This window comes from Neofelis nebulosa, chromosome 1, assembly GCF_028018385.1.
Source record: "Neofelis nebulosa isolate mNeoNeb1 chromosome 1, mNeoNeb1.pri, whole genome shotgun sequence".
Lineage (NCBI taxonomy): Eukaryota > Metazoa > Chordata > Mammalia > Carnivora > Felidae > Neofelis > Neofelis nebulosa.
In genome coordinates, this window is record NC_080782.1 from 151,575,613 (window position 1) to 151,594,657 (window position 19,045).

The window sequence follows — 19,045 nt, forward strand, 5'->3', positions numbered from 1 at the left end:
TATAAACATCCAAGAAGCTGAACAGACTCCAAGTAAGAGGAACTTAGAGACCCACACCAAGGCACATTATGATCAATCTTTCAAAAGCCAGAGACTTTGAATATTGAAATTGACACTGAAAGAAAGAATATTGAAAGCAACAAGAGAGAAGTGAATCATCACATACAGTGGATCCTCAATAAGAACATAAGCATATTTCTTTTTTTTTAATGTGAGTTTTTTTTTAAACTTACATCCCCCATTCATGCTCTGTCTCTCTCTGTCCCAAAAATAAATAAAAAACGTTGAAAAAAAAAAATTTAAAAAAAAAAAAAACTGAGAACAAACTGAGGGTTGATGGGGGGTGGGAGGGAGGGCAGGGTGGGTGATGGGTATTGAGGAGGGCACCTTTTGGGATGAGCACTGGGTGTTGTATGGAAACCAATTTGACAGTAAATTTCATATATTAAAAAAAAAATAAAAATAAAAAAAAATAAATAAATAAACTTACATCCAAATTAGCATACAGTGCAACAATGATTTCAGGAGTTGATTCCTTAATATCCCTTATCTATTTAGCCCATCCCCCTCCCACAACCCCTCCAGTAACCCTCTGTTCTCCATATTTAAGAGTCTCTTATGTTTTGCCCCTTCCCTGTTTTTATATTATTTTTACTTCCCTTCCCTTGTGTTCATCTGTTCTGTGTCTTAAAGTCCTCATGTGAGTGAGCACATATGATATTTGTCTTTCTCTAATTTCACTTAGCTTAATACCCTCTAGTTCCATCCACATAGTTGCAAATGGCAAGATTGCATTCTTTTTGATTGCCGAGTAATACTCCATTGTGTGTGTGTGTGTGTGTGTGTGTGTGTGTGTGTGTGTGTGTATACCATATCTTCTTTATCCATTCATCCATCAATGGACATTTGGGCTCTTTCCATACTTTGGCTATTGTTGATAGCCATAAGCATCTGCCATAAGCAGATTTCTTATCAGAAACTATGGAGGCCAGAAGGCAATGAACTAATATATTCCAACTGCTAAAAGAAAAAATCTACCAACCAAAAACCCTGTATCTGGACAAAACTTTCCTTCAGCAGTGAGGAAGAAACTGGGGTGCCTGGGTGCCTCAGTCGGGTAAGCGTCCGACTTCGGCTCAGGTCATGATCTCATGGCTCGTGAGTTCGAGCCCCAAGTCAGGCTCTGTGCTGCCAGCTCAGAGCCTAGAGCCCACTTCAGATTCTGTGTCTCCCTCTCTCTCTGCCCCTCCCTCACTCACCTCTGTCTCTGTATCCTTCAAAAATAAATAAACATTAAAAAATTAAAATTAAAAAAAAGAAGTGAGGAAGAAACTAAGACATTGCCAAATAAACAAAAGCTGAAGGCGTTTGCAGCCAGTAGACTTGCCCTGCCAGAAATGCTCAAGGGAATCTTGAGAGGTGAAATGAAAACACAGTAGAGAGTAACTCGAAGCCATATGGAGAAATAAACATCTCAGAAAAGGGAAATGCCTTGACAATTATAAAAAGTATTATTGTAACTGTTGTTTGTAATGCACTTTTTGTTTTCTACACTGTTTAAGAGACTAATAAATTTAAAGAAAAATGATTATTAGTGTAAAAACTAACATTAATGTAACATTAATTTGTAACTTAAAATCTTGTTTTCTACATAATTTAAGAGATGAATGCAATTATGGAAAGAGCCTAAATGTCCATCAACTGATGAATGGATAAAGAAATTGTGGTCTATATACACAATGGAATACTATATGGCAATGAGAAAGAATAAAATATGGCCTTTTGTAGCAACGTGGATGGAACTGGAGAGTGTGATGCTAAGTGAAATAAGTCATGTAGAGAAAGACAGATGCCATATGTTTTCACTCTTATGTGGATCCTGAGAAACTTAACAGAAGTCCATGGGGGAGGGGAAGAAAAAAAAAAAGAGGCTAGAGAGGGAGGGAGCCAAAGCATAAGAGAATCTCAAAGACTGAGAACAAACTGAGAGTTGATGGGGGGTGGGAGGGAGAGGAGGATGGGTGATGGGTATTGAGGAGGGAAGCTTTTGAGATGAGCACTGGGTGTTGTATGGAAACCAATTTGACAATAAATTTCATATTAAAAAAAAGAGATGAATGCATTTAAAATAAATAATGATTTATGTTTTAGGGTACATCACATATGAAGATGTAATTTTTTGACATCAGCCATTGAAAGGGAAGGGACAGAACTGTAAAGGAGCAGACTTTGTGTCTGTTATTGAAGTTAAGCTGGTAAAAATTCAAATTACAGTGTTTAAAATGTTTTAATGTTTATTTTTTGAGAGAGGGACAGATAAGAGCAGGAGAGGGGTAGAGAGAGAGGGAGACACAGAATCTGAAGTGGGCTCCAGGCTCTGAGCTGTCAGCACAGAGCCTCATGTGGGGTTTGAGCTCATAAACCATGAGATCATGACCTGAGCTGAAGTCAGATGCTCAGTCGACTGAGCCACCAGGGCGCCCCCAGATTACAGTGTTTTAACATTAGAGTGTTTCATATAATCTCCATAGTAACCACAAAGAAATAGCTATACAATATACACAAAAGGAAATGAGAAAGGAATTAAGCATTTCACTACAAAAAATCAAATGAAAACAAAAAAAAGATGGTAATGCAAGAAATAAGGGACAGAAAAACTATAAGGCATATAGAAAACAAATAGCATGAGAGAAGTCTTTCCTTATCAATGGATACTTTAAATACAAATGAATTAAACCCTTCAATCAAAAGAGATTGGAAGAATGGATAAAAACACATGATCCAACTATATGCTGTCTACCAGAGACTTTTTTTCAGGCCAATGACACAAACAGGTTGAAAATGAAAGGAAGAAAATGTATTCCATGCAAACAATAACCAAAAGAGAGCAGTGGTGGCTATATTAATATAGCCTAGGATGCAAGAGGGAGCACTAGGTTCGTGTACAGCCACCTCCCTGTGAAACCAACTTTGCAAAAGCTTCCTGGGTCTCTTCAGGGTGACAGGGAGGTCTCCAACCTGGGGAGGAGACACCTGACAGTCCCTCTCCCACTGGCCTGGTCTCTGGAGCTCTCTCATGGCTCCTGGGCGTCAGGCTGGTGGGTAGGCGGTCAGACCATCTGGTGGGCCACCGAGGTGCCTTGTTGCAGACTCTGGCGCCCAGCAGCTGTGCCCCCTGCGGATGGGGGGGGGGGGAGGTGAGGGGGGAGGGCTTGGATCCGGACCCAAGCAGGTGTGCAGGAGCAAGGGCATGGGTGCGCGCAGGCGCATGGGCCAGGGGCGGAGCCCAGTGAGGCAGCTGAGGCTGCAGCTGTGCCCTGCGTCCTGGCTCCCAGACTGCCTGCTGCCCCAAGTCCCCAAGTCTCTAGGTAAGTCAGGGGCTGACGCCCACCCCACCCCCCCACCGGGGACGTGCTGCTGCCTGGCGCCTGTGACCCGGTAGCTGTGGAGGTAGCAGTAGACTTAGCAGTAGCGGGGCACTCGCGGAGAGGACTCGGAGCCATGAGCCTCCAGCCCCGGAGGGTGGCGGCCGTGCTGCTCCTGCTGCTCCTGGAGGCAAAGGCCAAGGTGTGGGCCGCCTCCCTGGGGCACCTCTGGCTGCGGCTGCGCTGGTGGAGTGCCAACACTGCCAGGGGCTGAGCGCGATGCGATGCCCCCAGTCGCCCCCAAGACCATCTGCAAGAAGCCTAAAGGTGGAGCAGCTGAGACCCACAGCCTCCCTCCAGGACCTGCCTCAGTCGTGGTGCTGCCGAGGTAGGGATCCTCGTGACAGGGTCCCATGTGGCCTTCCCCTGCCCTTCTCTGACTTCCCTTCCATTCCCACCCCCTCTCCCTTGTGCTCCCGGGTTCTTCTTGAGCTCCTTTCTGGCTGTTGTCTGGAGGACTCAGGAGTGACTTTATGGGTTGTACCCTGGTTCCCTGGAGGAGGAAGGCCCGAGATCCAGCAGGGGGTTAGGCTCATTTGGTGGGGAGCAGCGCAGGTACAGATCGGGGGTCACCCTGAGTGCCCTTGGAGGTCTGACTGGGTTGGTGGCTGGAGGGTGGAGGTGCGAAGGAACGAACGAACGCGTGGACCTGAGGGTGTGGGAAAATGCCAAGGCAGGGCCAGGGAAGTCGCAGCCATGAGCAGGAGGCAACATTCCTGCCTGTGAAAATGAAGCACAGGGACTTCAGATTCCAGAGAAACATTCCAGGGAGAGTCAGGGTGGTGGGCCTGAGTTGCTGGAGCCCAGCCAGGGAACTTGTTGAAGCCATTTAGAGTGGAAACCTCAAGTGAACACAAGCCTCCTGCCTCCCCCCTCCACACCCCCTGCCCTGCCGCGCCCCACCCCTGGCGGCAAAGTTGCACTCTCTGCTGGGGCGGGGAGATCCCACCCCGCTTTGTGCTAAAGGCAGTCCTCTAACATGGGAGTTAATGGGACTATGGGGTGTGGAGTCTGAATTAGGGGTTGTGCAACTCCCTGTTGAGCTCTTCATTTCTGAAGGCAATTTGCATTCAGTCAATGAACTCAAAGCAAATGGGCGATGAACAAGTGGAGCTTCTTTCTTTTAGAGGGTGGTCCAGACTCTTTCCTACTTGGAGTTGTGTGCTGGAGAGGACTGGGTTTTTTGGATTGAGTGCAAAGTCACCTTTTTGGGAAATGTTGGGTGGGAATGTCTTCTTCTCACTCTCCCAAGGAAAAGCTCCTTGTTCCAGGCAGACTTGTCAGTTTTGTTCTTCATAGCCGTGGGGTGTGGTGCTTCATGTTTCTGTGGAGCGCCTCCTGTGTTGCATTCGTTCTGTTTTTCAAGAGTTTCAGACCTTAGGAATCACAACTCCTCCAGGACTCACCAGGGAGCATGAGGGATAAGTGGCTCTGAGCCCACTGTGTCCCTAGAAACCAGTGCATGTGTACTTGAGCAGGCAGTGCTCGCCTCTCAGCCTCCTTTTGAAATCAGCTCTTGAGCAAATGCTCTTTCATTCCATGGGTTCTACCTCTCCCAGGTTGTTGGGGTGTGTGTGTGTGTGTGTGTGTGTGTGTGTGTGTGTGTGTGGTGCTGTGGCCTGTATGTAGTCCGGACTGCGTTAGAGACCCAGTTCTTTCCAAAGACACTGTTTTGTTGCATAGGAATTTCTCATTTCAATAGAGTGTTCCAATCCTGTCTCAAAGGTTGAAAACATCCTGAAGGCAGCACCATGACCTCACTGAAAGCAAAAGCCTAAGAGCAGAGGCTTTCACAAACTTACATATCAAGATGACTGGTACTTTTATGTTTTCAGTAACATGGTGTGGTGTAGGCCACTTTTAGCAGTTCACGCTCCTAAGCATCTGTTTTGTCCCCGGGGGGTGAGTTGTCTCTCTGAGGAATTAAGGAGATTATGATTATCTTGAATATCATTATTTTCATGATTAGCATGATTACTATATTCTGCATAACCCATCACATGGAATTTGATACATGAGCTCGATTCCCAAAACGTTTTCATTGCAAAACACTCACTACAACAAGGAGAAAAAAATCACTTTTGTGTGATGGACAATGTACCTTACCTTTATTGTACTGTTTCAGTGGCATGTACATATGTTAAGAGTGATGAGAGTGTCCACTTAGATCAAAGCAGATTTTTGTGACATAATGATACTTCAATAAACCATAAAAATAATTGAAAATCTAACATACCTAGTAATCTAAGCACTCTGTCCTTTTTGATGTGAAATACTAAGTAAAGAACCCATCTTTCAAAAACTGCCAAGTCATAAAAATTCCTTATTGTTCAGGTAGGTCTGGTGAATGGAATGGAATGAACTAAGGTCTTTGAAATAGAGCAAGCTAGAATTTGAGATATTGAAGTCACATTTACTCTCTATTTCGCTCTTGACATGGTCTTTTTTATTCGCTGATGTCTTTTGACCTTTAAGCTATTTCCCTCCTTCCTGCCCCTCACCTTTGCAATCATCTTTATGTATTTATGGGTTTGTTTTATTATGTTTTGAGGATTTTTGTAGTTTTTTTTCTTATTCTTTGTTTCAGGTTCCACATATATGTGCGAGCATTTTGTATTTGTCTTTCTCTGTGTGATTTATTTCACTTAGCATAATGCCCTCCAGGCTATTATAAATGATGTGGCATAATACAGGTGTGAAGGTATTTTTGGGAGTTAGTGTTCTGAGTAATACCTAGGAGGGTAATTGAAGGAAATTGCTGGATGATATGGATGTTCTCGTTTCAATTTTTTGAGGAAACTTTAAATTGTTTTTGACTGCCGCTGCCACAAGTTCCAGTGCAACAACAGAGCACGATTTGCTTTCCTCCACATTTTACCCAACACTTGTAATTTCTTGTCTTTTTGATAAGATCATTCAGACAGGTTTCAGGTGATATCTCTTTGGCTTTGGCTTTTCATTTCCCTAATGTGGAGTGACATTGAACATCTCTTCATGTATGTGGTGGCCATCTGTATGTGTTCATTGGAAAAATGCCTCTTCAGGACTCTGCCAGTTTCATAATTGCTCTTTGCTTTTGCATTGTTGTGCTGTAGGAGTTCTTTATATCTTTTGTGTATTAATCCTTTACCATGTATGTAGTTTGCAAGTATTTTCTCCCATTCACTATGTTGCCTTTTCATTCTGTTGAAGATATTTTTACTCTGCAGAACTTGTTTTTTTAGTTTCATGTAGTCCCACTTCTTTATTTTTCCTTTGTAGGTTTGGCTTCTGGTGTCAAATCCCAAAACTCAGTGTCAAGACTGAGATCAAAAACATTCTCATGGGTTTGGCATTTGGCTTTGTCCAGCAAAGCCAAGGACAGCAGAAAGGATTGCTTAAGACTCCATGCAAGTCAAGAGAGGTGACAGGGAGTTTAAGGGACATCTCCACGAGCTGCTCTCAAGCTCCCATAGTCATTAAACCTACAAACAATGTGCAACACATCAGTGGGCCACATGCTAGAAAGAACGTATTGAAGACATTGTGCAAACCAAATTTAGACAGGATAAAATATTCCATGCGACAACATGATCTAAAGACTTTGTGAGCACATGCAGTACCCAACCCCTAGATACACATCCACTAGGTAAGCAAAGTCTAGCCTGCCCCCCAGAAACACACCAACTAGGTAAGTGAACTGCTACTGGCTGTTTGCAGAAAGGCCAGAGAGCAGTGATCTGCTTTGCAAAGCGTCCCCTATAATCTCCTAACTCAGGACATAGTTGTGCGATTTCCCACACCTTCTGCCCAAGTTCTTATCCAGGATTTTTCTGGTTTTAGGTCTTAAGTCTTTAATACATTTGACTTCGTTTCTGTGTGTGGTGTTAAATAGGTGTCAAGTTGTTTTTCTGTGCCCAGGGTTTCTGACACCACCTATTGAGGAGACTGTCTTTTCCTCATGTTATATTCTTGGTTCTTTTGCTGTGACTTAATTGGTTACATATGTTTGGGTTTCTTTCTGGGCCTTCAGTTCTGTTCCAATGATCTGTGTGTCTGTTTTTACCCCAATACCGTGCTGCTTGGGTTATTGTAGCTTTGAGATCTAGTTTAAAATCAGAAAGCATGATGTGTCCAACTGTGTTCTTCCTTCTCAAAATGATGTTGGTATTCAGAGCCTTTTGTGGTTCTGTCCTCATTGAAAGATTATTCTATTTTTGGAGACGTGCTTAAACTTTGATAGGGAACACACCTAGGGAATGTGTAGATGGCTTTAAGTAGTGTGGACATTTTGACAATCTTAATTCTTGGGATCCACTAGCATGGAATGTCTTTCGGCTAATTTCTGTCTCTTCAAATTCTTTCTCCACTGATTTCTGGTTTTTAGTAAAGAGGTCTTCATCTTCTTGTTTAAAATCATTCTTTTCTTTTTTAACTTCTCTATGTTTGTGAGAAAGATAGATAGAGAAAGAGAGAGAGAGAGAGAGAGAGAGAGAGTGTATGAGTGGGGAAAAGCTGAGAGAAAGGGAGACACAGAATCTGAAGCAGGCTCCAGACTCTGAGTTGTCAGCACAGAGCCCAATGCAGGGCTGAAAACACAAATCGTGAGATCACGACCTGAGCCAAAGTCAGATGCTTCACTGACTGTGCCACCCAGGTACCCATAGGCTAAATTTATTCTTAAGTATTTTATTCTTTTGGAGTGATTTTAAATTCTTTTCTTAATTTCTCTCTCTGATAGTTTGTGATTCATGTAAAGAAATTAAGCACATTATATATATCGACATACATATCTTAACATTACTGAAATCATTTATTAGGTGTATCAGTAATGTTGTAGAGTCACTGAAGTCTCTATATAACATATCATGCACTCCTAATAAGTGAAAAAGCACCTGGGAATATAGGATGATGTGATCGAATTTAGATGAGAGTAAGCAGATATATGGAGGGATACTATGCAAATGTTCTGAAATGTTTTGTGGTTGATACAATCAAACAACTCCATAAATAAGGTTTGTTTTGATATACGTTTTCTTTAAAAAAAGACACAGAGAGCTGTGACATAGACATATCCTTACCAACACATTCCCACAACACACCCTGTGCATCTTGGGAGGTAGCCACCTTGTCTCTATTTTCTGTCCTGGAACCCAGTGCCTGACTCCACTGCTCAGTGAATTCATCTCAGAATACTGCAGTTGGGAAGAGACCTATATTTTTCATAGACTTCCTGAAAGGCACCTCAATGTCATTGAATTTTACAGAGTTGTTTCTGATCTGCCTGGAATCCTCTGAGGATGTCTAAGTTGGAATGGCACTTTCTTTGCTGAGAGATCAGGGAGCCCTGCAGTATTCCTGTGTGTCTTGTGGTCACCAGAGGGTGCTGTGCGGCTGCTCATGACAAGGACACTGTTCCCCAAAGATGGGGCTGGCAGGTGCAGCGTTTCACTACTGGAGGAGCCTGAAGGGTGTGTGTGTGGGGGTTTACTTGGTTCCAAACCCTTGACTGAGTCTCCATCCTGCAGTCTCCTTGAGCTCCTGATGTGCTTTGTAAAGGACTCTCTTGCTTGCGGAGGTTCAAGTGGTTCTTGCTGTTGTCACTCAGTCCTCAGGATGAACACATTCAGGTCATGGTCTTTAACTCATTGACCTGACCTGCACTTACAGGTACTTTCCTGAGAGTAAGGGACCCAGCCTGGGTGGAGGGCCAGCAAGCAGACAGCAGTGGCTCAGGCTGCATCCTCCACTGGCCTGAAAGCAGGGACTGGCTGCTCTACTGAGAAGCAGAGCTATGGAACAGGAGGCGCACAGGCGGCTGGGGTTTGTCATGGGATGGGGCCTGGATGAGTGTGTTCCGGGACATGGGGCAGGGATGCTGTGCAGGAGGTCAGAATGAGGGAGTGTGGTTTCTTTCCTGCCCCATGGGTCACTCCTAGGTACCCTGATGGCCTCAGTGCTGGCTTGTTCTCCTAATTCTTCAGTTATCCAGGCAGTCCCGGGGGTCCCTGCTTTTCACATAAGGCCCCAATGTAATAAAGAGGCTGTAGATATTGGAAACTGGAGGCAGCACCCAAAAAATGCATAGAAATTATGTTCCAAAAATTGTGCTAGGTGTACACGCCTAAAGAAAGAGAGATTTGTGGTACAGATGTCCCCTTCTGTACAATGATGCGAGTCAAGATATTGGAATTGGCCCAGTCATTCAGTTTCTGGAGATGCAGAGTAAATGATGATGTGTGGCCACTGAGAATGCAGAATGGGACAGGACTGTGCCTGTCCACTGTGGGGACATCACGTACTACAAGACCATAGTCCGGGATCCTTCCACACCCAACCTGTCACACCACTCGTAGACACAAACACAGATGCCTGCTGCACTCAAAGCAAAAGGACTGGGAAGATGACACCATGTCTTATGGGTAATTATTTCTTCGAAGAATATAAATTTTTTCTCCGTATTTATTTATTTTTTCATATCTATTTATTTGGAAAGAGCGAGAAGGAGAATCCTGACCAGGGCTTCAAGCTGTCATTGCAGAGCCTGACTTGGGACTTGATCTCAAGAACCATGAGATCATGACCTTAGCCAAATTTGACTCGGAAACTCAACCAATTGAGCCACCTTGGTGCCTGTTCTAATTATTTAAATATTTATTTTACTAAATAAATGTCACCTGTAGAAAACCTTTAAGAACTTTATACTTTATTGCCTAATAGATTAACATACATGGAATATTGAATATTTCATTTAGGTATTTTTCTAATATTCACATTAGACCAATATCAACATGGCCTGTCCAGGAAAATGAAAGATTTTCAAGGTATCACTCTGGTCCAGACATTTCTCTTCTGGCTTCTGCTCTTGTGTCAAACCTCAAAGGGTCCCCGTGCCTACTTGAAATAATGAAGATATTTCAAGTAGGCGCTTCACATAATCTTTGTTCTTTGGGGAATATTCCTCTGTCATAAAAATATTAGTTTCATTGAAATTTTAACCAAGTATTAATCACCCTTATGTTGTAGCCAGACACAACAGGCCATGTTGTGTGTTTGCATGCCTGAAAATTTTAGAGGAGCTAAAGCAGCAGAAACCGAGATGGGTGGTTGCAGAGACTGGGGAGAGGGAATGAGCCGTGGGTGATTAGTAGTACACATGTCTCTGTGATGGAAATGTTCTAGGAGTACATAGTGGTCATGGGTGTAAAATCCTGTGAATGTATGTGATGACACTTGAAGTTGTAATTTAAAAGGATCAGAGTAGGGGCACCTGGGTAGCTCAGTCGGTTAAGCATCTGACTTCGGCTCAGGTCATGATCTCACAGTCCGTGAGTTCGAGCCCCGCGTCGGACTCTGTGCTGACAGCTCAGAGCCTGGAGCCTGTTTCGGATTCTGTGTTTCCCTCTCTCTCTGACCCTCCTCTGTTCATGCTCTGTCTCTCTCTGTCTCAAACATAAATAAACGTTAAAAAAGTTAAAAAAAAAAGGATCAGAGTAAATTTTTTTGAAGTTAATTTATGTTTTATTTATAAAACAATACATAAGGACAGTAAATACCTCTATACAAACAACAAAAATTACCAACAACGCAATGACAGGGTCAGGGCATTCATCTTTTGGGGCTGCAGCCAACATGAGGTGCTGCTCGGGAGCTGAGGCTTGTTGCTCAGCTGTAGCAGGTGGTTGCTCCAGCCCTTCCATGACGCCGCCAGCTGGGGCTGGAGGCTGCTCAGGTTGTGGGTCCACCAAAGGGGCAGGTGGCTCTTCCAGCTCCTGACAGTGAATCAGAGCTGGAACTACCACTTGCACTGGTGGGGATGCTGAAGGGAGGGTCACCGCTTCCTCTAACTGCTGAGCTCCAGAATGAGTGGTGGCTTCAGGCAGCCTGGGCTGCGAAGTTCCAGTGGGCACCACAGAGATAGCGGGGGCTAGCTCCTGAGGGACATCTGGATCTCGCTCTGGAGCTGGTACCGTAGCTTCAAGAATAGAAACTGTCATCACCGTGATTGCCATTCCATGGCCCTTCCAAATAAAGGAAACCTCTCCCGCAGACATTGTCATCTGAGTCAAAGAACCCACCAGGAGGAAGTCTCCCAGATGGCAAGTTAATGGAACAGTGATCTGAGACTACTCACAACTCCTAGCCCACTCGCAGTCTCAGGAAGCATGCTGTGTGGCAAACCCTGTCCCATCCACATGCCCACATCTCCCACCCAGAGTCCCTGTCACCCAGAGACTCTGATTCATTGGGCTCACAGTTTCTCCATGTTGAGTAGAGAAGGCGGGTGTGGTGCTGCAGCTCGGAGCCGGGCATGTGGGTCCCTACATATGCCTGCAGCATCTTCTGGCTGATGAAATATGGGGGCTGGAAAAAGTCCTCGGGGTAGTGGTCCAGCCAGGTGCCCAGGATGGAGGAAATGGCCCTGGGGATACAAAAGTAGCCAGAACAATCAACATGGGGTGTTCCTCCTGCACTGATGTCTCAGGACAGGCCTGTGGGACCTGGCCTCTATGCCTCCTGCTCCTGGATGTACAGAGGGTAGTTCTATACCTTGTCCACCTGTGATTTGGCAGTCCCACCTAAGAGAGTCCTGGTCACTGAAGAGGGGCTGTGAAAATTCTATTTGACGGGAACCCCTTAACCAATGATGTGGTCGTCTCTGTCCTTCTTGAGGAAGCCAGACATACTCTTTGGTGTGTCCTCCTGTCTACCTCTCACTAGAATTCAATTCCGTGCGTGAGTGGAGGGGTGGTGTCAGGATGAGTCAGTGCCTTCACTGCATACACTAGTGCTACATGAAAATCTGAACAAATTCGGGACAAAGGGACTCTGTCTCTTGCCTGGGCTTGCTGGGACCCTCCTCATACCTTAAATGTGATGACCTATGTCTCTATGCTGCCTCATTCACCTAGTGCACATGTGGGTGTCCTCCCACTGACACTGGTCTCCCATAAGGTGGGTGACATGTGGTCCTTGAGCCCTCACTGTGTCTCCTGAACTCTTGCTAAGCACACACTGTTGATGTTCCACAAGGTGGTGAGCGTGATGCTCCCCAAAACCTTTATTCTGGGTCCCCTGATGGGGGTGGAGGCAAGCCTGTGAGTGGGAGGGGATGGGGTTGGACTCTCTAAGGGGCAGAATCTGTCCTTGGATGCCCTCTGCTGTTTCACTGTGCCCACAGCCCATCCTCTACCAGACAGGACAAGACCCCTTACCTTGCTTCCAGGGAGAAGCCCTCAGAACTCTGCCCTCTCACAGGACTCTCAGATGTGTGGGATGCTGGGTCTTGCAGCCCCTCCCACGCACAGTCTCAGCACTGCTGTCTTGGAGAAGGAAGGCCCTCCAGCATGAGCTCAGCTTACTCACATTTTCTCCTGCTTCCGGGGTCCACCATCCTCCTCAGTGTCAGGAAGGAAGCAGCCATATCTGGAGGAGGCCAGAAGGGCATCATATCAGCTGTCCTGTGGATACTACCTCTTGTCATATCCAGGGTCACTGACTGCTGACTAGAATGGAGCTCTGGAGGGGAGGGTGCTGTCTGCTCTGTGCATTGGATCCTAGTCAGCTCCTACAGAAGTGCCTGCACCTAGTGGGGCTTCCTGTATGTTTGATGAATGATAGGCCCCCAATCAGCTCCATCACACATATTGGTGTGGGTCTGGGCCTCCTGCTCATCCTGGGCATCCTTGACTGGTTTGACCCAGGACTCAGACACACAGAGCCTCAAATCTCCTTTTCAAATGGGAAAAAAGCCCAACTCAGCACCTGGTGACAGTGAGGGATGAGGCAGAAACTTGATAATGGGGAAGAGGACAAAGATGACCCAGCACAGACACAGCCCTGCCAGCAGACCTTTCCACAGGGCCAGGGTCACTTTCTAAGCAGTGCCCCCACTGAGTACCTGTAGTTATTCTACTCTGATCAGAGGAACAAAGTGACACTCAGGGAGGTTTGGTGACTTTCCTTAGACTCAAAGCTTTAAGGGGCTGAATCACACTAGGCTGTGAAGGGCAGGGTGCTCACCTCATAAACAATAGTTCCAGGACCTGTTGGGTGGTAGCAAAAGCTCTGTACATGCCCAAGAATGTGAAGAAGTAGGTGGGGCCTCTCCCCAGGAAGGCGGGCACCAGGTGCTCCACTCGCTGCTTCAGCAGCCCTGCATCGATGGTCCACTCCACACAGTTCTTTCTCGTTCACGGGTGTGGCCTTTTTATCCTGAGGTAGAACAGAGGAGGGACACAAAGTCAGACACAGCACCATGGACATCAGGAGGGTTGGGGTCCAGAATGAAGACCAAACCCCCAAGCCCTCAGTGACTTGTCGAAAGAATGAGACCTGGTGCCCACAGTAGGAAAAAGGATCTTGGCATTCACATGAGAATTTGAGGTGGGGAATGACTGAACACGTTAGGATCTGAGGTCAGATTTTTAGATGAGTATGGACAGCACCTCCCTGCATTAAAGCATTTTCCCTGCGATTTCTAACACCACAGTCCATTCTAGGGATCAGAAGACAGGGACATTTCCTGGCAGAGGTTACATCAGGGTAATAGGACATGTAGGATGTTCAGTGCAGCACTGCGACATGGTAACAGAAGGGAATCATGTCACAGTCCCACATTTCTGAAGGGCTGAATGGGTGAGGTAAGTGGTCTCATATCCAGAATGATCTGGAGGGGCCCCAGGGGCGTGTTCCTTGGCAACCAAAGTGCAGAGCAATAGACCTAATACAATGAGCCCCATGTTCTTTGGGTAAAAATCTCCCTGTTCATCATGAACATATGTGAGACATGAAGAAGGTGTGCAAGGATGGTCAGGTGAAACGGGACACCTGGGAACAGTCATTGAGGAAACATATACAACAATGCCAATATATTCTAGACAGAATGGGACGTGAAATGGTTTCACATCTCTTTTCTGATATTCTTACAAATAAGTGGAGAGTGACGTTGCATCTGGCCATGGCAGGGGCTGGGTCACGAGGGCATGTTTGGGGATCAGATGGGGCTCCAGATTCATCTGGGATCAGGAGTCTATGAGAGATACCAGGGGAGTATCAGTGTGTTTTCTGTGCCCTGGGATTCTTTTCAATGCCTCTGGGCCCTGGGTGTTGGGTTTCCCTGGTACCTTCACTCACCCTGAGCCAGTGCAGCATCCTGCTGATGGCATGGGGCTTCCTCCTGTCCTTCAGGGAAGTAGAGCAGGGGTTCTCATCATTCAGCTCCTGCCCCGTCTCTGCAGTGCATCTCTATAAAGACAGTGCCCAGCAGGCAGGCAGGGGCCTCAAAGCCCTGTCTGCTTGCTTTCGCTTGTCCTCAGACCCATGTGACTTCATTCTAAATATATGACACCACAGTGTGCACACCCCCCACCCCCAAGGAGGAGAAGCAACATGGTTTGAGGGCCTTGGACTAACCCTGTGATAGGTTAGAGGCACCTCAGAGATCCTTTTTCCCTCCTTCCCAGCATGATATCTTCATGGCCATGATGGGTCCACCAGGTCGTCCACTGCCATCCAACCTCCTCCAGTCCAGGACAGGAGCACCTCACGTGTCCCCCTTTCCCTGAAACTGAACACGAGGGGATGGGGGTGCCCAGGGATGGCTCAGAGCTGTGACCTGACCTGATCTGACCTGGCCTGCTCTAGGCTGCTCTGTATTACCTTATGTGACCTCCTGGAAAACATCCTGAGGCATCACCAGCATGGGTGAAGGAAACCTCTCCAACATCCGAATAATCCTGTACACTGGGGTTTCTGGTATCCAGAGCCCTGGTAACTGGGAAAACAACAAGAGAACATCACAAACTCTCTGTGTCTGTAGACAAGTGAGCCTGGTATGGGACCTTACTAGAACATGAGTGCCAGGTTACAGGAGTTCCAAGCTCTCCTGAGACCTATTGTGAGCAAAGTGATGTCACTGCCTAGGATCCACCTCCTGAGCCTGCTCCTGGGATAACACCTATGCAAATAGTCCTCTATTTGCTGACTGCTCACCCCCATTCTCCATTAAATGTCACATCAGTCCACAGTTACACCAATGCACCCCTCTCCACAGCCCCCTAGGAAGGTCTGGGGGCAACCAGGGTCCCAGCTGTAAGACATATCTGGGTTGAGAAATAACTCTTCATTCTTACCTCTTTCTGGTCCCAGATTCGCGATTGTGCTTCTCAGGGATGGTCCATGTCTTTTTTGCCCAGTGGAGATAATTCTAGCATGTACTTCCTCAGGATGTCCTCAGGCATATGTGGGATGATACCTGTGAAATTGGAGGAATGGTGTCACCTGACGGAAATTTATCCAACCACATTTACTTCAACTTCTCACCTCCTTTGGTTCTGCTGCTCCTCTGATCCCAAGTGGGTGTACGTGTGCACGTACGTGTGTGCATTCAAGTGTGTGTGTGTATGTGTGTTTACCAGTGCTCATTTTCTGGAGTCCCAGAAGATAACATCCCCACCTAGGGAAGGATGGCCAAAAATTTCTTAAGAGCTTAGGTTCTCTAATTTCTAAAGCAATTGCTACAGAAGGGATTGGAGTTGTGGCCTAGTAGGTCAGAACTCTCTTTTATGTAGACTTTGTCAGTAGTGTGCCATGAGCCATTCTCTCCCTTTCCACTGGGTACAATGGGAACAGGGCGGCACTCAGTGGGCTGCCCTAGCCTTGGGTCCTCCTCAGGGAAGAACATGCTGGAATGTCATCTGTTACGCTCCTCTTCAGCCTTACCCCCACGCCACCTCCATGTCTGCACAGAGATACAGTAACACAACCTTTTCCCAAGCCCCCTCAGAAAACCTGGGTCAAGTCAAGGACCCCATTTTGAGGATATGGAGTTGGGTTCATGCCTGGTTCTGACTTTTTACCAGTCTGTGATTCTGGGCAAGGCACTGACCCTGGCAGGGTCTTCACTTTCTCCTCCCCTCAGTGGCTCCCTGGGATCCCCACATCCTGTAAACACATCCTTGTGTAATCTCTTTCCTGGAGTGTGATATGGACTTAGTGTTTGATTTCTGTTCCAAAGAAGATGGCAATGTGACCCCAAGCCAACCAAGTTTTGTTGATAAAATATCCATGGCACAGCCACATGCTCACTGTCACTCTCTGTGTTGTCTCTCAGATCCTCACACTGGGGAACCACCCCCGTGTTGAGTAATGACACAGACAGGTACACACAGCCTAGCCCTGAGAGACAACAGGGAAGAACTAAGGCATTCGATGTGGACTGAATGCTTCCACCACCCTGAAGTGAGCTCAGGGGTTGAGTGAAGCAGGTTCTGTTTCAGTGATTACAACATTCCCAACCTCCTGAGAGGCTCTGTTAGGGCCCTCAGCTGAGCACTGCTGAATTCCTGGTCCCCTGGGCCTGTGAGATGGTAAGTTTATGGGGAAGCCACTAAGGGTGAGGGAATATTGTCACACAGCACTAGAGCAGAGTAGTGAAAATGTCATCCTGCCCGAGGCCCTGGCCCTCCTCACCCTCCCTCTCTGCTCTCTCCCCAGCTCTTTCCAGGCTCCCTGGTCTCCTTTCAAATGTACACTATGACAACATCAACCTCTGCCTCCGAGTGTCTGCACCACTGTGCCTTCTGCCAGGCTACATATACTCGGATTTGTGCAGGGCTGACTTGTTCTTGCACTGCTGCAGGAAATATTAATGTTTCCTCAGCACAGACTTGTCAGAACCTAACCTGGTGGAGCTCAGGACCCAGTTGTAGCACCTCGATTTTTTCTATGGAGTCATTGCTCATGTTATTCCCATTTTTGTTTCATGGTCTTTCCACCTTCCTGTCTAGACCTTGAGCTCCTAGAGGGAAGACCTGGCTCTCTTACCAGCACTGGTACTATCTGAATGCTCAGATGTTCATTCCCAGTGGCTGAATGAAGAGGTAAGGGGATCCATCCCCCCATTTAGCAGCTCAGTCATTATAGCCTAATTTACTTGGGTCATTTTTCAATACTTATTTTATTTTGTATTTTTTCGGTCAACTATACTCCTAACTTGGGGCGTGAAATCACACTCCAAGATTAATAATCTCATGGCCTACTGACTGAAACAGCCAATGTTAATGGAACTAGACTGAATTCTAAGTTATCTGCAGGTAAACATTGCAGGTATATTAGGTTATGCTGAATTACCAGAGAACGCCCCAAATTTCAAAAGCATGTCTCCATAGATTTCCTCACATGACAGTGTCAGGTGCGTGTTTAGATTGGAGACTAAAAATCTTCATGTGGACATTCAGGAACCCAGCGTTCCCCAATTTTGTCCCTTCTCCCTCCCAAGGATATCAGGTACTTCCACAACCAACAGCACAGGGGTAATAAAGGGAAAGAGGACAAGGAATTGCACATGGGAGCATGCTATCAGCCAGGTCTAGAGTACCTAAAATATCTGCCTTTACACTCATTCCTTATTTTAAAGGCGAGGATTTTTAAGTAATCTGTGAGAAACGATGTCCCACAAAACATAGAAAATGCATCCCTAGATATGCACCACAAAATATACAAAAGGTAATCCCTGAGCTGAAGGAAAAGTTTCTCCCACCGGTACACATTGTATGAAGGAAATAAGAAGAGTAAAAATCTATGTGTGTGTTTGTGTGTGATTTATACATATTAATGAATATGAGGTTTTATGAATATATATGAGTATTTTAAGAAGTGAATGATCATTGACTTTTAAATACAAGAATTAGTAAAACAATAAGTTAAAAATCATAATTAGTGAGCTTACAGACACATAGTATTAAGATATATGACAGTATCAGGGCGCCTGGTGGCTCAGTGGGTTCAGCGACTGACTTCGTCTCAGATCATGATCTCACGGCTCGTGGGTTTGAGCCCCTCATTGGGCTCTGTGCTGACAGCTCAGAACCTGGAGCCTGTTTCAGATTCTGTGTCTCCCTTTCTCTCTGCCCCTCCCCCACTCATGCTGTGTGTCCCTCTGTCTCAAAAATAAACATCAAAAAACATTTAAAAAATTACATCAAGATACATGACAGTATGAATTAAACAACTGGTGGTTGAGAAATCAATTAAGTGCCTCTAAAGATTGATTGTTTTCAAGTACGAAAACTCTTATAAACCACATGACTGTAAATATAGTGTAAATATTGAAACTCCAGCCCAGTTAGCCAGTTAAATTGAAAGAATTACATATATCTAAGTACATTTATGCTTAACCACCCCACTCTTTATTTCTGCTGAGGTCATGATCTCTCGGTAGTGAGAATGCTGAGAGACAGAGGAAGCTCAAAGGAGCCCCCTTGTGTCTTGGTGTTGGTGACATGGAGGGGGCTATTGTGGGACTCCATGTTTTCCTAGCTGTCCCCAGTCCAAGAATATTACAACCCTCCCTCATTCCCCTGCACAAACTGGGCTAGGCAAGGAAGTTCTGGCTGCCGCAACTTCCTGTGAGATTTGGCTCAAGATCTCTACAGATTTGACCTAAGATCTCATGAGATTTGCCCCTAGATATCATGACATCTATCAACAGGAAAGAGCTGGCCATTTGCTTTGAGATTAGAAGAAACACAGGCTGCCCTGAAGGTTCCACAGCCCGGGAGAATCAATGAGGGCTTATTGTGTGTTCAGAGGAGCCAGGTCCTGTGCATTTTCCTTTCCCCCACACCTCCTCACCTCCT

At 45.9% G+C, this 19,045-nt stretch overlaps 1 protein-coding gene across 1 annotated transcript; it reads right to left on the reverse strand.

The window, feature by feature from the left end:
* Positions 1-3,896: 3,896 nt before the first annotated feature.
* Positions 3,897-14,014, reverse strand: LOC131483695 (ral guanine nucleotide dissociation stimulator-like). Its single transcript, XM_058682082.1, has 6 exons — positions 13,428-14,014; positions 12,771-12,830; positions 11,633-11,826; positions 10,961-11,379; positions 4,669-4,779; positions 3,897-4,145 (listed from the first exon to the last, which is right to left on the reverse strand). Exons 1-6 carry the CDS (start codon positions 13,478-13,480, stop codon positions 3,897-3,899), a joined length of 1,086 nt encoding a protein of 361 aa, XP_058538065.1. The 5' UTR covers positions 13,481-14,014.
* Between the last annotated feature and the right edge of the window lie 5,031 nt (positions 14,015-19,045).

What these genes read in the sequence shown, in the direction of transcription:
- LOC131483695 (XM_058682082.1), bottom strand. Translation starts at nt 13,480, where the DNA reads ATGTACAGAGCTTTTGCTACCACCCAACAGGTCCTGGAACTATTGTTT. An exon ending in CAATGAATCAGAGTCTCTGG is followed by an intron (nt 11,380 to 11,632) that starts GTGACAGGGACT and finishes CTATTCTTGAAG; the next exon opens with CTACGGTACCAGCTCCAGAG. An exon ending in AGGAGCTTTTCCTTGGGAGA is followed by an intron (nt 4,146 to 4,668) that starts GTGAGAAGAAGA and finishes TCATTTTCACAG; the next exon opens with GCAGGAATGTTGCCTCCTGC.